The 17,866-nt window shown below is 46.2% G+C and overlaps 1 protein-coding gene across 1 annotated transcript in view; it reads left to right on the forward strand.

Moving 5' to 3' along the window:
* The first annotated feature begins 6,975 nt into the window (after positions 1 to 6,975).
* The window catches only part of CCNJL (cyclin J like), a 49,624-nt gene continuing 38,733 nt past the window's right edge, over positions 6,976 to 17,866 (forward strand). Inside the window, exon 1 of the mRNA XM_021697910.1 lies at positions 6,976 to 7,038. Within this exon, the coding sequence (XP_021553585.1) occupies positions 6,976 to 7,038 (63 nt within the window). The remainder of the gene's footprint in view (positions 7,039 to 17,866) is intronic.

Below are 17,866 nucleotides of genomic sequence, written 5' to 3' on the forward strand. Positions count from 1 at the left end.
GGGTCAATCCAGATGGAGTTAAGATAAGACCCGGTAGGGTCTCAATCCTGTATCCCTGACTGGTATCCTTTAAGAAAACTGTGAAGGTGGGGGCAGAGATGGCATTTACGCAGCTGCAGGACAAGGGACACAAAGGATGGATGGCCACCACCAGAAGCTAGGAGGAGGCAAGGGAAGATCCTACCCAGCATCTCAGAGGGAGCATGGCCTTGCTGACACCTTGATTTCAGACTTCTAGTCTCCAGAACTAGAGAGAATACATTTTTGTTGTTTTAAGCCACCCAGTATGTGTACTTTGTTACAGCATCCCTAGGAAACTGATATACCTTCTCTCTGGGTTCAGAGCAAGTTCTAGTTCAAGTGGAAAGCATGGCCTCTCGGGGGTGCGTCCAGGAACTCCCATGCCTAGTAGGTCCACTGGAATTCTGTGCTCATGGGACATGGAGAATATCATATGCGAAGGGTGGCAAGGAACAGCAGACAAGGCTCCTTGGCTCGTGTGCATGCTCCACTGTCCCCTCAGACTTCATTTACAAACACTGCTTTGAAGATCAAACTCAAGAATTTCCAGTGGTGACGGGAGAGCATTAAACCAAGCCCAAGGCCCTTCTGAGCACAGGCCTGTGCAACTGTGAACTGGCCCCCAGGGGGAGGGAGATTTATTTTTTGATCTTCTACCTTTCTTTTTTAATTAAAAAAAAGTAATATGGGCCAGCTTTCCAAATGTCCTAGGTTTTGAGCTCTGTTTGCAAAATGCTGCCTTTTTATTCTTCCTGCCCGGCTCTCAGCACTAGTCTGTAGAGTTGCATCTCAAGAATTTCTAGTTAAGGACCATAAAGGATTGGCCAACGTTCTTCTATGTACAGCACACAGCTAGAAACAGTTTGAAAGTGTTGGCTTGGTTTCTGGTTAAAGACCAAAGTGGTAAGTAAACAAGGCTTATGTCTCTAGGTTTATGGTCCAGATGTCTTCCTTCTGTCCCTATAAACAGAGCCAGCCTTCATGAGTTGGGTCCTAAACGAAGCAAAGCAAACCATTAAGACCCAAAGGAAACGTTACTCAAAGTATATGCTTATCTTCCCCTGAAAAGCTGAGTGCTTGAAGAATTTGTATCACTGACTCACCTGCCACCGCAGGGTGGTCATGGCAGCAAAAGGCTGGAAACAACCTAAATGTCCAGCAGAAAAAGACTGGTTGCCCGTCTCACGATGGATCCATTCTCTGGGACACGGGGTAACGGTGCAGCTCTGCGGCCACAGCCGGGGAACCAAAAGGAAATAACAAGGTGCGGAGGGATGTGGACCATATGCTGTCATTCAAGTACAAGGAAAAAGCAGAAATGTCCACGTTATCAAATGCACATATCACTTCTGGAAGGAAACCTAAGGCACCAGTTTTCCTTGGGGAGGAGAATGAGCCCTGGGACCAGGGTGAGAAGACATACATTTCACCATATATATTTGTAGTGTGAGAGCTTGTATCCTATGAAAAAGGAGAGAAAAAGAAAAAAAGTGAGAATCTGATAATATTAGATTGACTTGTCCTCTGAGGAAGATGGGAAAGGTCAGAGAAATTTTCTTTTTCCTGATTTTATACATGGGCAAGTTGTAGGTAGGTGGGGTGGTCTTGCCCTGAATCTTTGGCTCCCAGCCTGTGAGCCTCAGAGACTGGGGGTAGGAGGGTGTTAACTGGCTCATCATAGTGAGCACTTGATAAAGGTTTGGTTTTGAATGAATGAGTGAGTGAGTGAACCAATGAATACTTCTTGGCTTGGGTGGGGTGTAGTGGTGTGGAGAGTTCCCTTGCTGGTCACGGGAGGAAGCTTCTGCTGCTAAGGGCACTGACGTCATTTCTACCTGTGGACAGTGACTCACCACCCAAACCATCAGTGCAATGTATTTTTATTCTTCAGAGATACTGGGAAAACGAGAGTCTCCTGAGAATGATACACAAAGGACAGCAGAGTATGCATGATTTTTAGAATCCTCTTAAAATCGCTCCTGGAGAAAAGCCAAGTTTCTTCCTCCCTCTGTCATCCGTCAGAACTCCCGATAACAGACAGCTGAAGTTTAGGAAAAGAGGAGTCCAAATTGGTGAATTATAAAGGCCTTTCCTCCTTTGGTGAACCCTGCACAGAGAGGTGATAATACTGCTATGAGGAATGAAGAAGAACAGCAACAGCAACAGAAAGCAAAACAATACTTTGAGTTGTTATTCAATGGAGGCCCCTCTAGTAAGTAAGTGATTTAAAAAAAATAATAATAACACTGATGTGGTGCCTGGGTGGCTCAGTTGGCTAAGCATCTGCCTTTGGCTCAGGCCATGATCTTGGGATCTTGGGATCTTGGAATTGAGTCCCGCATGGGGCTCCTTGCTCAGTGGGGAGTCTGCTTCTCCTGCTTTCCCTCTGCCACTCCATAGCTCATTTTCTCTCTCTCTCAAATAAACAAATAAAATCTTAAAAAAAAAAAAAAGGCATTGGCTTTTTTTCTGATTATAAAAGTAATGCATGTTTCTTGTAGAAAACTTAGAAAATACAGATATCCTAGAATAAAAAGTAAAAGAAAATTTCCCATAATCCTACCACTCTGATTACAGTTAATACTTCTATGGATAGTCTTCAGTTTCTTTTGCATGTGTGCTTAACCAGTCCCTGTTCTAATAGTTCACTATAATAAAAAAAAATGTGATGAAACCCCTTAAAGAAACCTTCGTACTCATCTGCTTATTTTTTTTAAATAAATTTCCAGGGATGCCTGGGTGGCTCAGTCAGCGAATCTTCTGCCTTCAGCTCAGATCATGATCCCAGGGTCCTGGGATTGAGCCCCGCATCAGGCTCCTTGGTCAGCTGGGAGCCTGCTTCTCTCTCTGCCTGCCGTTCCCCCTGCTTGTGCTCTCTCTCTCTCTGACAGATAAATAAAGTCAATAAATAAATAAATAAATGACTGAATAAATAAATAAATAAATTTCCAGGAGTGGAATAGTTAGATCAAAGGATACATTTAAATTTTTTTTGAGTTATATCTTTTAGTAAGATGGTATTTATATTCCCAACAATACTTATATTTGTCAACCTTACATGTTATGTTTTTTGTTTTGTTTTTTTTTTAAAGATTTTATTTATTTATTCATGAGAGATAGAGAGAGAGAGGCAGAGGGAGAAGCAGGCTCCCCGCTCTGCGGGGAGCCCGATGCGGGACTCGATCCCAGGACCCTGGGATCATGACCCGAGCCGAAGGCAGACGCTTAACCGACTGAGCCACCCAGGTGTCCCACGTGTTATGTTTTTTAAAAATCCTCAACAAGGATGTAGCACACTGTTTCTAAAAAATTTTTTTTTAATTTTTTTAAAAAGATTTTATTTATTTATTTGAGAGAGGGAGGGAGAGAGAGTGAGAGAGTGAGCATGCACAAGCTGGGGAAGAGGCAGAGGAAGGGAGAAGCAGACTACCCACTGAGCAGGGAGCCCGATGCAGGGCTCGATCCCAGGACCCTGGGATCATGACCTGAGCCAAAGGCAGATGCTTAACCGACTGAGCCACCCAGGAGCCCCTAAAATTTTTTTTTGTATGTCTTTGCTAGTGAGTATGAACATTTTCAAAATGATACTAATCCATTTGAATTTCTTCTTTCATGGCATGCCTGTTCAACCATTTCTGAATTTTGGTGTTAGTGTTTTATGTAGTATTGATTTCCAAGAGGTCCAGATAGCAAGACAAACTTATGTCACATTTGTTAAAAACATTTTCTCTGATTTGTCATTTGCCTTTTTGATACTCGATATGTTCAAGTCTTGCACATTCATTCAAATATATATACTCATTCTTTGGTTTTTCCTGCGCTTTGTATCTGGGCTTTCTCCTCTGAAATAATTCACCTATGTTTTCTCTTAATTGACTTGTAATTTTGTTGTTGTTGTTTGTTTGTAGTTTTTTGGGCTTGATAAAGCTAATTTATAGAAAGGGACCCATAAAATGGAAGCCACCCTGTCTCACATCACAAATCTAAACCTAAGTCAGACTGTGCTTTTCTGGAAACACCTGGCAAGGAAACCTAACATACACCAATCACGAATCTCCAAATTAGCTTTAGCTAGTTTACCTTACCTTAGAAAATAGGACCTGCTAGCCTTATAAGGAAATCCCCAACCTCCTACCTAGCCAATGATGCCCTGCTTCTGTATCACCTTTTCTAACATTCTGTAAAACTTGCTCTTGCCCAAAATCCCTCTGGAAGACCACTCCACTGCTGGTGAGGCGCTGTATTCCGCCAATCCGTGGACTGTCTTCCCTTGAATAAAGGACATCAAATTTGTTACTAAATTGTTTTAGTTTTTGTCATTTCAGGTTGTTATGTTTATTTTGGTGATGGTTTAAATAAATCTCTAGGGGCACCTGAGTGGCTCAATCATTAAGCGTCTGCCTTCAGCTCAGGTCATGATCCCAGGATCCTGGGATCAAGCCCCACATCAGGCTCCCTGCTCAGCGGAAAGCCTGCTTCTCCCTCTCCCACTCCCCCTGCTTGTGTTCCCTCTCTCGCTGTGTCTCTCTCTGTCAAATAAATATATAAAATCTTTAAATAAATAAATAAATAAGTCTCTAGGGTTTTTTCCTTCAATTAACTAATTTCCCCAGCCTAAATTATTGAAGAAATTAGCCTTTTTCCCACAAAAGTGAAATGCCACATTGATCCTAAGGTTAATATTTAAGTATCTTGTATACGTATCTAGGCTTCAATTACTCCACTGATGCTTATCCATCCATTGTTGTGTCAACACCACACTATTCTAATTACAGCTTGGCAATATGTTCTAAGATTTGGTAACGCAGGTCTATCCTCCATGCTTAAGATATAAAAAGCTTAGGTTTTCTCACAGATATTCTTCCATTTGAGTGTTAGAAGAAGTGTTATGTGTCATCCCTCACCCACCCCTATCTATCTGCAATCATTAGAATTTTATTAAAAGAGCTAATTTGAGGGGTGCCTGGGTGGCTCAGTTGCTCGAGCATCAGACTCATGATCTCAGCTCAGACCTTCATTTCAAGGTTCTGAGTTCAAGCCCCACAGTTGGCTCCATGCTGGGCATGGAGCCCACTTAGAAAAAAAATAATTTGAGTATAGTTGGTATTTTCACCTCCTTCTATTTCTTCAAGCCTTTCTTATTATGTTTCAATTTTTGTAATTTCTTCATTAAGAGCCTGCACTTAACAGTAAGTTTATTCCTAGGTATTTTACACTTTTACAAGAGTATATATATGTATGTGTGTATATATATATATGTATATATATATATTACATTAAAACTGCTCTTTAAGCTCCAATTGAAGCTTATCAAAGCTGACTTAAAAATTTTTTTTCCAGGTGGGTATGTGCTTGCAGGAAATCAGTCAGAAACTAAAGGCTCTTTAGTCGTGGCTATTTATTGAGTGTTCTTTGTACACCTGACATGGCGATTATTCTTTTACACGAATTATCTTATTTAATAATACAATATCTCCAGCAGGCTGCTGCAATTTTTGTTCCCATTTTACACAAGAAGGTTCCCAGGCTTAAAGCGTGTGAGGAACTTGACAAAAATCATCCAGTTTGTAGGTGGGTTGGAAACAGATCTGTGACTCTCCAGAAGTATCACAAAAAAAACCAATCAGCCAAGAGGACAGCCCACTGATGTGCCAATAGACCAGCTGATTCAAGGGAGTGCCTTTCCGAAAACAATCAGCTGAATTAAAATGACAATACTTTCCCGCCACCGGACCCTTCCAATTTTTTTTTAATGATACGGCGACCACCGAGATCTACACTCTGCGGGAACACAATAAATACCAGTTCACTTACTGATCCTCCTTTAGAATGAAGGACTCGTGGATAACCAAGAGTGGCTTTTCTCGAGCTTTCGTGGGAACTGTCCGTTTGGAAATCTACCTCCCCATAGCAGGACAAGTTTAAAAAAAAGAAAGAAAGAAAGGAAAAACAGGTGAAACCTACGTAAGATTGGCTACAGCAGCGCACGCGGGACACAGAACTTTCTGGGGGCATCCTGCCCGCGCGTTTCACGCGTGGTGCGCGCAGGTGGCGCTGCGGTCCCTGCGCTCCCCGCGCAAGCCCGCGAGGCGCCCAGGAGGCCACCCAGAGTCTCCGCGAAGGTGAGAGGAAGCTTTTCCACCCAGGCGGGGGAGGAGGGCGGGCAGGAAGCGGAGCCAGCACTGGCGAAAGAAAAGACTGCAATTCCCAGCCCCCCGCCCCGCGGGGTGCGGGCCGGCGGCGCATGCGCGACGCCCGGGCCCCAATTCCCCCAGCGAGGGAGGGAGGCCCCCGGCGGCCGGGAGGCTGCGAGCCGCGGCGGGACCCGAGCGCACACAGGGGCGCTGCGGCGGCGGCGGCGGCGGGGGCGAGCGGGGCTGCGGAAGCGGCCGTCGAGAGCGTGGAGCGCCCCGCTCGTTCGCCCAGACGCGTGCAGGCACCCGAGGGCACCGCCGGCTCGGCTCTGATAGGGGCCTGGCGCCCGCAGCCCCCCACGCCCGAAGAGGGATGCGTGAGTTTGGCCCCGGCTCTAGGGCAGGATGTGGGAGCAGGACAAAGGCTGGGCGGCGGGGGAGGAGTTGGGGACGGCGAGCCGGTGGCCGCTGCCGGAGCCCCAGCCTCGGGCGACCTAGCGGAGTGGACAAGTTTCTCTGCAACTTTTGCAAAAAGAAAGATAAAAATTCGGCAAGTTGTTGCACAGCTCCAGGTCACCCCGGCTCCCGCGAGCAGAGGGCAGAGGGGCACCGCACCCTTGCCGGGACCGGAGACGACCATCAGCTCCGCCGAGCAGGGCAGGAAGGGGCGCCCGTTCGGGCCCCAGCCGGGGACTAGCGAGGGTAAGGGTGCCGGGGGTCGGAGCCGGGGGGCGTGCTGCGGCTGCTCAAGTTGCCGTGTCCACGCAGGGTGCGCCCTGAGAGCCCGGTAGCGTCGGATCGCTGCGCTGCATACCCGACGATGGATGAGCCGTGGTGGGAAGGACGCGTCGCCTCGGACGTCCACTGCACCCTTCGCGAGAAGGTCAGTTCCTCCCCGGCCGCGGTCCTGGCGCTGGGCATTTAATTGGGTCTCAATTCGATGTCCTCTGGTCGTCCCGCGTAGGTACTCGAAACTCCCGGCGCCTTGCCTTCTTCCTGCCCTTACCCTTCTCCCGGAGTGTCGTGGGGGAGACACTGGAGGTTGGGAGAGCTTTAACTGGTTTTACTTATTAGGAACCCAGACAGCTAAACGGAGATAGTCACTGTACTACTTAAAGCTGTATTTCCCATAGTATTGATACCTGAGATGATTTTAAATAGTAAATTAAAAAAAAAGATTGTGCATTTATTTTAATGTGAAATTTAAAAATGTATATCTAGCAAGTTCTGCATAGGATAAATGATGCTGATTCTCATTGACTGTAACGATGTAGCAGTTTAAGATAGAAAAAGTTGTGACTCGATATAAAGAAATGTTAGGTAAATGAAAGTACACGGAATATATAGTTATGCCCCCCTCAAAAAAAAATCTCTGGGATGGGACTGAATAAAATCTAACTAGTCTAAGTGAGAGGCTACAAAACTGGGAGGATGTGGGGAAAAACAAACACTCCCCTGTCCCCTGCTAGTTTGCCTCTGGGGGCGGCTGATATGTGATCCCTACACTCACTCTGCTCACCTTAAAGAGAGAAGTGCTGATGGGCACTGAGAAGGTAGAACCTCCAGGAAGGTTGGTGGCATGGCCTGTGTGTCTTGACTCCTGCTTCTGGGCTGAGACTGGGAAGGGTGGTTTGGGAAACAGGTGTGAAAGAGAGTGTATTGGTTTTCCTTCCTTTTTTTTTTTTTTTAAGATTTTATTTATTTATTTATTTGAGAGAGAGAGAGCAGGGGGAGGAGGAGAGGGAGAGGCAGGCTCCCATGTGAACAGGGAGCCTGATGCAGGGCTGGATCCGAGGACCATATGATCATGACCCGAGCAGAAGGCAGACACAACCGACTGAGCCACCCAGGCGCCCCTTGTGTATTGGTTTTCTAGGGCTGCTGTGACAAGGGGACTTAAAACAAGAAATGTGTTCTCTCACAATTCTGGAGGCTAGAAGTCTAAAATCAAGGTGTTGGCAGGGCCATCCTAATCCTTAGCGTTCCTTGGCTTGTAGATGCATCATTGCATACTCTGAGTTGGTTGTCACAGGGCGTTCTATCTGTGTGTCTGTCTTGTTTTCTCTCCTTATAAGAACACCAGTTCTACTTCAATCCAGTATGGTCTCATCTTAACTAATTACATCTGAAAAGACCCTATTTCCAAATAGGGTCACCTTCAGAGATTCTAGGTAGACATGAATTTGGGGGCGTGGGTGGATACTATTCAGCCCAATGCAGGGAGGGAGAGGCCTTCCTAGAGGGGTACTTGGGTCCCTGCACAGACAGGTCCCACATCCAGTGCATTTGTACCTAGTGTCTGTGGAGTTCTGCTTAAAAAGTCACCAGCTATTCAGGGTTTTTTTTCCCTCATCAGGGAGTAGCTGTCTTCCAACCGTATTATTATTGTTATTTTCCTGTACCTACTAGTCTACCTCTGTCTTGCATTGGTTTCTCAGGCCATAGCTCTTTTCTGCTTCCTTTGGTCCTCTCCTGGGGGAGCAGAATGGCCAACATGCAGCCCGTTCTGGTCATCTAGAGAAGGAATCTAGGTCTTGGTGTTCAGTTAGAAAGCAGACCAGGCAGTCTAGGCTTTGTTCTTTTCTGGGTGGTGGCTAAATGAAGTAGAGAGAACTGCCATGGAAACTCGTCTTCCTTGGTTCTCATAGGCTTGAGTGTTGTCCGTTCTGCTCAGAGCTCGGGAGCAATGACTGTGACCTGATTTGTCCCTTTCATGCGGGAAGGCTCTCTGAGAGCAGTAGAAACTGAACGAGCTCAGGTACCTGAGAATCCCCCATCTTTTATCCAAGCGTTCCAGCCACTCAGGGCAGCAGGGGCAGGCAGTCCCCCACTGACTGTGCCTCAGCCACACCACAGTGCCATCTGTGGTAGTTTCTTACGGGCTGCCCACCTCAGGGGGAGGAGAGGTTGGCCCAGGTTTTACAGGTTAGAAGTAGAGACCTCGCCCGGCGGTTGATGCCCGGGGTCCCCTGTGATGCCCGGGGTCTTATCTCAGGTTCCTTTGGCTATAGTGTCCTGCCTTCCCAATATATTAACTATTTTTCTGCTTTATTTCCTCTTTCTGTTCAAAGAAGCAGATGCCCCTCAAGACAAGTTGGCTTTATGGAGAGTGTGCAGAGAAAAGTGAGGACTAGGGGGAATCCAGACCAGCCTCACCTTTCTTTCTTTTTTTTTTTTTTTTTTTAAAATTTTTTTTTTTTTTTTATGAGAGAGAGAGAGAGAGAGAGAGAGAGAAGCAGAGGGAGAAGCAGGCTCCCAAGGAGTAGGGAGCCCGACGCGGGACTCGATCCCAGGACCCCGGGATCATGACCTGAGCCGAAGGCAGACGCTTAACCATCTGAGCCACCCAGGCACCCCTCACCTTTCTTAAGGAATGAGGGCTGGCCTTTCATTTTCCCCAGAGTAATTTTCTAGTAAACATCTATTCCAGTAATACATATCTAACCCTGTAGGACAGCTTTGCAAGTGTCTGGCACACAGTCGACCCTCCTTGTTTGTCAAATGTTGCCAGATGAACACAGAGCATGTTTGCATGTGTGCTGTTGAATTGTCAATCATTGAACCAGGAGTGATTCTGCTCCCTGGATTGATGCAGGAAGCAAGGCTGGAGCACAGAGATAACGGGAGCCCCACTTTGTCAGATGTGTGATTCCAGAATAGTGTTATACTATTCGTGTGTAAAAGGTGACACTGTGGAAGTGAACTGTGGTGTTGGATGCAGACTAGTTACGGCGGTCAAACTCCGAGCCGCGTGGGCTACTTTTATCCCATGCTCAGCCTTAAATTGCTGCCTTCATCATCCTTCCTGGCCTTGCTTCTGTTGGAACTGACCTAGAATCCCTTTCTCTCAACTACTTCCTCCTGGGGGTGGGGTGCCAGCCAGTACAGGGGAGTCAGGTTTCTTACTTGTAACACCTGTGCCCTTGAACTTCTTCAGTGAACATGAGGGGGGGAGCAGATCCTCACCAGGCCAGTGGTGACAGTGAGGCTGCTGGTGATGTTTCCCCATTACCAGGTGTATGTCCCCATGAGTATCCAGATTAAAGCTGAGAGCCCATTAAAACCTGGGGCGCCTGGGTGGCTCAGTTGGTTAAGCGTCTGCCTTTGGCTCAGGTCATGATCTTGAGGTCCTGGGATCAAGTCCCGCGTTGGGCTCCCTGCTTGTGCTCTCTCTCTCACTCTCAAATAAATAAATAAAATCTTCAAAAAAAAAAACAAACTGAGAGCCACCTTTTCTTTTTCCCCCAAAAGAGGACCCCTTAAGTTTAAAATTAGCTTTAAATGGGGCGCCTGGGTGGCTCAGTCGTTAAGCGTCTGCCTTCGGCTCAGGTCATGATCCCAGAGTCCTGGGATCGAGCCCCGCATCGGGCTCCCTGCTCCAAGGGAAGCCTGCTTCTCCCTCTCCCACTCCCCCTGCCTGTGTTCCCTCTCTCGCTGTGTCTCTCTCTGTGAAATAAATAAACAAAATCTTTAAAAAAAAATTAGCTTTAAAATAAGTTTAAAATTTAAGACCCCACCCTCCCAAAGCCATGTTGATAAGCCCTACTTGGCATGATCTGGTAGCTTTATCTTCCGGGGCCCTGGGGAGCCTGCGTGTCAGAGGCTCCCTCCTTCATCCTGTTCACCTCATCCTAGAATCGGGGTCATGTGATATCTCGGAGGTCTTCTTGGCCTGCCGAGATCTGCAGGGCAATCAGCCTCCTTCCTGAAGCTTCTTTTCTTTGCACACTCAGAGAACTTTACCTGTGTGAGACCACGTTTCTTGAACCAGTAGACTGATAGAGGATGTTTTTACTGATTTGTGACTGAATTTATACAAAGATTTTCCTACACACCATCAACAAAAATGACATTTAGTGATGATAACGTTGGCAGGTACTGTTGATTGAGCACTTACTGTTTCAGGCGGTGTGCCGAGCATGCCCCCCCGACCCATGCATTGACCCCTAATGCTGGCATTGACCTTGTTATACAGATGGGAAACTACAAGACTCAGAGGGTGTAACTCTGTTGAGAGCAAACAGATCATTGTATCAGAGCTTGAACATAAATTCATTTGCAAAAACATCCATTTTAACGAAGATTGGAGATCTGTGGCAGGGGACCATCAAGGCTGTACCATCCGTGGTACTGTAGGCTCTGGGTTTCAGTCCGTGTTACGATGACTCTCCAAGTTGGGTTTTCTTTAAACCACCCTGAGCAGCTAGCAGTCCCATGCTCTGGCCTTGCTCTGGGCTTTGGAAGGGCCTTCCTTATTTGGTCCTGGACCTCAGCTGTGTGTGGTGCTTCTCACCCTGAAGCGATTTGGCCTCCGCTGTCGTGTGTCCCTGGGGTGGACATGATGGTGTTCTAACTTGTCAGGGCAGGGGAGGGACACCTCCAGGCCTTCTCTTACCCGAACTCTGACAGCTGGAGGTGGTAGAATCTCACCCCAGCTCGGTCCCCTGCCCCTGGGTTAAAGCCACATCATTTTCTAGTGGCTTCCAAAGCTTTCACGTCCTTTTATTTGTCTCTTCCGATATCAGTGTTTTTTTCTTCTCACTCTTCTCCCTAAATTCCTTAAACTTCCCCACTGCAAGGCTGACCATTTGACTCTTTATAGAAAGTGTTGATCCAAGTCCATGCTCCCAGTTTGCCTGGATCGAGCCCTAACTGGTTTTTCTGTTCTCCTCCCCTTTTGGGTTTCTGCACACCCAGGGGACAGTTCTTCCCAAATCATGAGACCAAACTGGATCTACCAATAAGAAAATGTTCTAGATACTGGCCACAGGACGTGTCTGCCCAGCTTAGTTCCAGAAATCTGTCATTTAAGCCTATCAGACCCCAATGGCTGGTTTTGACAAACCCTTATCCACCGACAGGGCTGCCTTATGGTTGTGGTCTTCAAGGGAGACCCTAAGTTGCAGGCCCTCAGGGCCCTTCCTGGAGGGGAAGGTGAGGCTTTTAGTATAAGCAGGGTTTCCTGCAGTCCTGTTGGCACGGGTGATGGGGCTGCCCCCGGGGTTGTATAGAGAGGATGGAAGACGGATTGACAAATGGGGTGGGGGGCCTGGATGAGACGTCATTCATGGTGGCATCCAGCTTTGAGACTCCCTGACTCCAGGACCCCCACCTGTATTCTGAAGGGAGCTGGGGACAAAACTGAATCAGAATTGGGTGTTTTCTCATGAGCCCCTCTGGTCTTAGACAACAGAAGCTCTCAGTGTGCCCACAACACTCACCTGAGACTTGGTCTCAGTGCACCTTACCTGTGGACGAAGCAAATTGCCTTAGAGCCTTCCTTTCGTCTGCACATTAGGATGGTGTGATCCCCGCCCCCACCTGCCTCCCGGGTGTCCCAGGAGAAAATACATGGGTATGGATGTACTCGGTCAGCTTTTGGGGCCTCTGGATTTTGGGGGAGGGCAGGGGGTTGGCGGGTACCCCGGTTGACTGGGGAAGCCTGTGCCAAGTGAGGGGAGGATGTTTAAAGCTTTGATCTGGCCCCGTGCCTCTATCCTTGACTTGTTCTTTGTCTTCCTAAACCACACAGCCCCTTGGGTAAAGGGAGTGCAGCCAACGATTCTCTGGTGTATCTGAGCACCTGGCAGAAAGAGGTGACACTGTGGGTCTGCTGTTTTCTCTCTTTTTGGTTTTTTTTAAGTTATTAAACGTACACACACACACACACACACACAGGGTGGGGTGGGGTTTGGGGGTTTTTTTTTTTTTGCTTGTTTGTTTGTTTAGGAGACTACAAAAATACATACAAGCAAACAGAAGAAAGTAAAATTCCTCCTACAGTCCCAGCACTTGGAAGTAATGATATTTTGGGTTAGGTTCTTCTCTTCCTTTGTGTGCATGTCATCATGATACATTTTTATTTTGTCTTCTGTGTTTTGTTTTTTTAGTAAAAATGGAAAATATCTTGAGTCGAAACACTCTGTTCATTTCATAGTTTATCATGCACACATTTCTGTATCATTCTTCTGCACCCAATTCCTGGTTATTGGACACTAGCAAAAAAAAATTAGAAACAAACGATTGTGCTTATTTAGAATAAGTAATATGAGAACATGGTAACAAAAACTAAGCTATATAGAGGGGTAGATAGTGGGGCGCCTGGGTGGCTCAGTCGGTTGAGCATCTGTCTTCAGCTCAGGTCATGATCCTGGGGTCCTGGGATCAAGCCCTACTCAGCAGGGAGTCTGCTTCTCTCTCCCTCTTCCCATCCCCCTGCTCATATTCTCTCTCTCGCTGTCACACTCTCTGTCTCAAATAAATAAAATCTTTAAAAAGGGGAGGTGGTAGATAGTGAATAGGCCTCCTTCCACCCTGTTCCATTCCCCTAGTTCCATTCCATTTACCCTTTCTAAAAGGTACCACTGATCCCAGCTTCTTGTCAATATTTCCAGAGTTATTCTATGCGTAAACAAACACGCGTATGTGTGTGTGTTCTAACACAAGTGTAGTAAAATTTACACTTTCTTGTACCGTTTGATTTTTTTAATGTGTATTTTTAATAATTTAAATATTTTCTGTGAAACCAGTGAACAGAAGGGTTCTGTGATCAGAAGGGTTTGGGTTTTTTTGGTCTTTTCTGCTCATTGTAACTATGAAGGAATATAGTAGATGCTGGATAAATTTTTATTGACTAAATGGATGGGATATTTCTTTTTGGCCATTTTTTATCTAAAAATATATATTTTATCTTATAAAATGCCATTGTAGTATACTATAGTTCTGTAACTTAATTTTTTTCTTTCATAACTTTATGTCATTAACTATTTTTCTACAATGCCATGCATCATGTTTTATTGTGTGGATACACCAGGATTTGGTTGACTCATCTCCTTGTTGGATATTTAGGTGGAGCTGCTTATTCATTTTTTAAAATTGAGTTGTAATCTGTAGTGCAATGTACAGATCTTAAGTGTGCATTCAGTTTACAGTGCACAGTGAGTTTTGATAAATGTATGCACTCATGTAACTACCACCATATTCAAGATACAGAACATTGCCAGAGCACCTAGCTAGCTCAGTTGGTAGAGCACATGGCTCTTGATCTCCAAGTCATGAGTTCGAGCCCCACATTAGGTACAGAGATTGTTTAAATAAATAAGCTTGAAAAAAAAATCTTAAAAAAAAAAAAGATATAGAACACTGCCATCAACCTAGAAAGCTCCCCTGTGCCCCTTCTCAGTCACTCACTCCGTCCTGCTCCCAGCCCCAGGCAGTAATCTGCTATTTGTGGATTGTATTTATCTTTCCTGGAGTTTCATATAAATGGAGTCACCCGCACGTACTGTTTTCTGTCTGCCTTTTTCTATTTAGCATAATGTAGCATTCATCTGTGTTGTTGTGTCTATGAGGAGTTTATTTTTTTCCTGCTGAGTAATACTCCATTTGTTTATATATACAACACAGCTCTTTCATCCATTTCTCACTTGTCCTTTGAGGCATTTCTAGTGGACCGTTTGATTATAAATTGTACTGTGGTGGTGATCCTAGTTTGTCTGTGCATATGGCCATGAGAATAAATTCCTAAAATAAAATTGTCGGTCATAGGGCAAAATTTTGAGAATTTTGCCTATCACCAGTTAATAAATTCCCAAAAGGTTGCATCTGTTTGCACTTCCACCAGTGGTGTGGGAGAGTGCCTGCTTCCCAACAGCTTTGCAAGACCAAGGTATTGCTTTTTTTAAAAAAAAATCAGTGCCCTTTGGATAGGTCAAAGTGGTGTCTCCTGGCTGTGTTTGAAAGGGATGGGAACCCAGGGTGGGAAAAGCACTGGAGGCTGGAGGGGAATGGGAAGGGAACTCTGAATATCTCCCAGGACCTGGGGAGCCCCATCTGCAGCAGGGAACCGGCCTGGGACACATGTCAGGCTGGGAGAGTGCTGTTGAGGTAATCTCCCGCCCTGGCCAGAAAACTCCCAGTGCCCCCTCGGTGTGTTGCTCCCGACCCCAGGTGGCACTTCCTTAGAAACTGAATCCTTCCAGATTTGCATTGTCCGGAGGCATTGGCTCCCTTGGAGGTCACAGGAGCGGGCGAGGCAAGAGCCTGGGCGTTCTTTGGGTTACAGACAACCACACTGGTACCACGAACTACTCAGTCCAGAAATGACCATCCAGTGACTTGGGTGGGTGGGCTGAAGGAACAAGAATGGGAGGGGAGGGTCATTAGAAGAGAAGCACCAGGAACTAGATTCAATGACTGTAAGGAAAAGTTGGAAAGAACCTAAATGCCCATCAGAAGGGAATTGGTTTTGCTGTGGGGGACCCATTAGATGTGATGTTGTGGAAGACAGCTTGGCACATAATGACTGCCGATTTTTCTGGTCATTGTGAAAAACCCAGACAACTCAGAGCATGTCTGACTCTGGAGTGTACCTCAGTTTGTTTTAACTTTTTATGATGGAGATTTTTGAAGATACACAAAAGTAGAGAGAATAGTAAAATGAATCCCATGTACCCTCCACCGAGCTTAGTACCTATTTCATCTGTTCCCCAGACAGCATATCATTTTACCTATAAATATCTGCTAACAGACTGTTTTTTAATGTAACAATTATGCCATTATCACACCTAACAAAATTAACAACAATTCATTAATATCTATTGTTGTCCAGTCCATGTTTAGTTTCTCCATGTGCTTCAAAAATAGTTGGTTTATTCAAAACATTATCCAGATAAAGTCCACATATTACATTTCTTAAAAAATTACTCTTGGGGGCGCCTGGGTGGCTCAGTCGATTGAGCGTCTGACTCTTGATTTCGGCTCAGGTCATGATCTCGGGGTTGTGGGATCAACCCCCGCATTGGGCTCTGCACTCAGTGGTGAGCCTGCTTGGGATTCTCTCTCCCTCTCCCAACCCCCTCCCCCAAAATAATCTTTTTTTAAAAAATTACTCTTAAGTTTCTTATTCCATGATGGTCTCCCTGCCTGCCCCCATTCCCTTAAAAACATTTTTTTCCCCCATAATGTTGCCTTTTGGAGAAACCAGGTCATTTGTTCTGATAAATGTCCCCTACCCTTGATTTGGCCTGTTACTTCCTCATGGGATCATTTAACTTGAGTACATGGTTCACAATTTGTTTTCTATACTTCCCTGCTCTTGTGGGATTTTAATATGCTGTAACCTGCTGTTGAGCTGTGAGCTCAAACATCGCTTCCTCAGAGAAGCCTTCCCTGACTCCCAGACAAGGTCAGGGCTGGGCCCCTTGTTACCTTCTCAGACCACCCCATGTTATTCCTTCAGCGCTTAGCACGATTTGTAATTATACAGTTCTTAAAGGGAATATTCTATTTAGAACTGGCTTAACCCCTGTAAAGGGCAGGCCCGTGAGGGCAGGCTGGGGCTGTGTCTCTTCAGTTCCAGCAGAGTGACTACTGCACATCACGGACACCTTATCTGGAGTCCGTGCCCTACAGCCCACACGTTGCCTTCCTGGACTTCGCTGTTGAAACAGGCTTATGGGGTAGGTAAGCATGGCTCCCAGGAATCCATCCTGCTGGTAGAGAAAGGGCCTCTGAGAGCTTAAATGCTCAGCCAGGGCTTCCCTCTTAAGTGAGAGAGCTGGGCTTTAAAACCATGCGATCTGCTGGCCAGAGTCTGACTTAGGACAGGCAGGAGAATTGCAGCCAGCCTTGAAGTCAGTGATGGTGCAACACGAACTTGCCCTTGAGCGACATGAGAATGCGGGGGCTAGTGGTATAAAGCTGTTGGCTCTGAGTTCATATCTCTTGGTAGTCTCTCCTTTTGTGCTCACTTTCTGTTTTGAAATAATATCAAACTTACAGAAGAGTTGCCAGCACGGTACAGCAATCAGGAACATTTTAACACATTCACCTTATCGTTCTCTTCCATCTTTATTCATTTTTTCTCTGGAACCGAGTTGCAGGCATCATACCCCATTATCCCTTAACACTTCAGGGTTTATTTTGCATGGTTACTTTTGAGATTGGCCATGAAGTGGCTTCTGGGGGCATTTTTGTCAGACCACTAGGAACATCTTCCCAGGTGTCGGGAACTTCCCTGGAGGCCTGTTTGGGGAGGAAGGGATTTTAGCATTCTGGTGAGAAAGGAGGAAGCCTAGGGGCCACAGGCAACCTTTCTACACCGTGAGTCTGGGGAAGGCAGAATTCTGGCTTGTTTCCTTGGACCATCTCCATGGCCTCATTGGCAGACAGCCTCTTTATCCAGCACTTACTGAGCCCCAAGTATAACCTGTAGACTTATGGGGGGCTCTGCCAGGGGAGTGTGGACTCAAGCACGATAGTCCACATTACTGTACATTAATGGGTGTTTGCTTGACAAACCTTCCCTCGACGATCCAAGTCCTCAGGCAACCCCCTCTAGTGTGTACTATAATTATCCCCATTTTACAGGTGAGACATCTTTAAATTTAGGTAGTTAAATGACTTACCTAAGAAAGTGATGGAATATCTGATAGAGGCATGACCAGGAAACACTTTTCATACTGCTAAGAAGACGGCAAAGCCAGGATTTGAAGGCAGGCAACCTGGCTCCAAAGCTCACATTGTTAACTACTGTACAGATGGTGACACCTCGTTGCCTAGAGATGTGTGAACAGCTTCAAAGAGGAGGTGCAGTTTATGCTGGGTTCAGAGGATAAGCAGAAGCTTGCTAGGCAGAGAGAGGTGTGGAGGAAGTTCATCTCCCAGGGCCCAGGGCAGTGTGTGATGGCCACTCGGGGACCTGCGAAGGG

The sequence above is a fragment of the Neomonachus schauinslandi genome, chromosome 7 (assembly GCF_002201575.2).
Source record: "Neomonachus schauinslandi chromosome 7, ASM220157v2, whole genome shotgun sequence".
In the NCBI taxonomy this organism is placed as follows: Eukaryota; Metazoa; Chordata; class Mammalia; order Carnivora; family Phocidae; genus Neomonachus; species Neomonachus schauinslandi.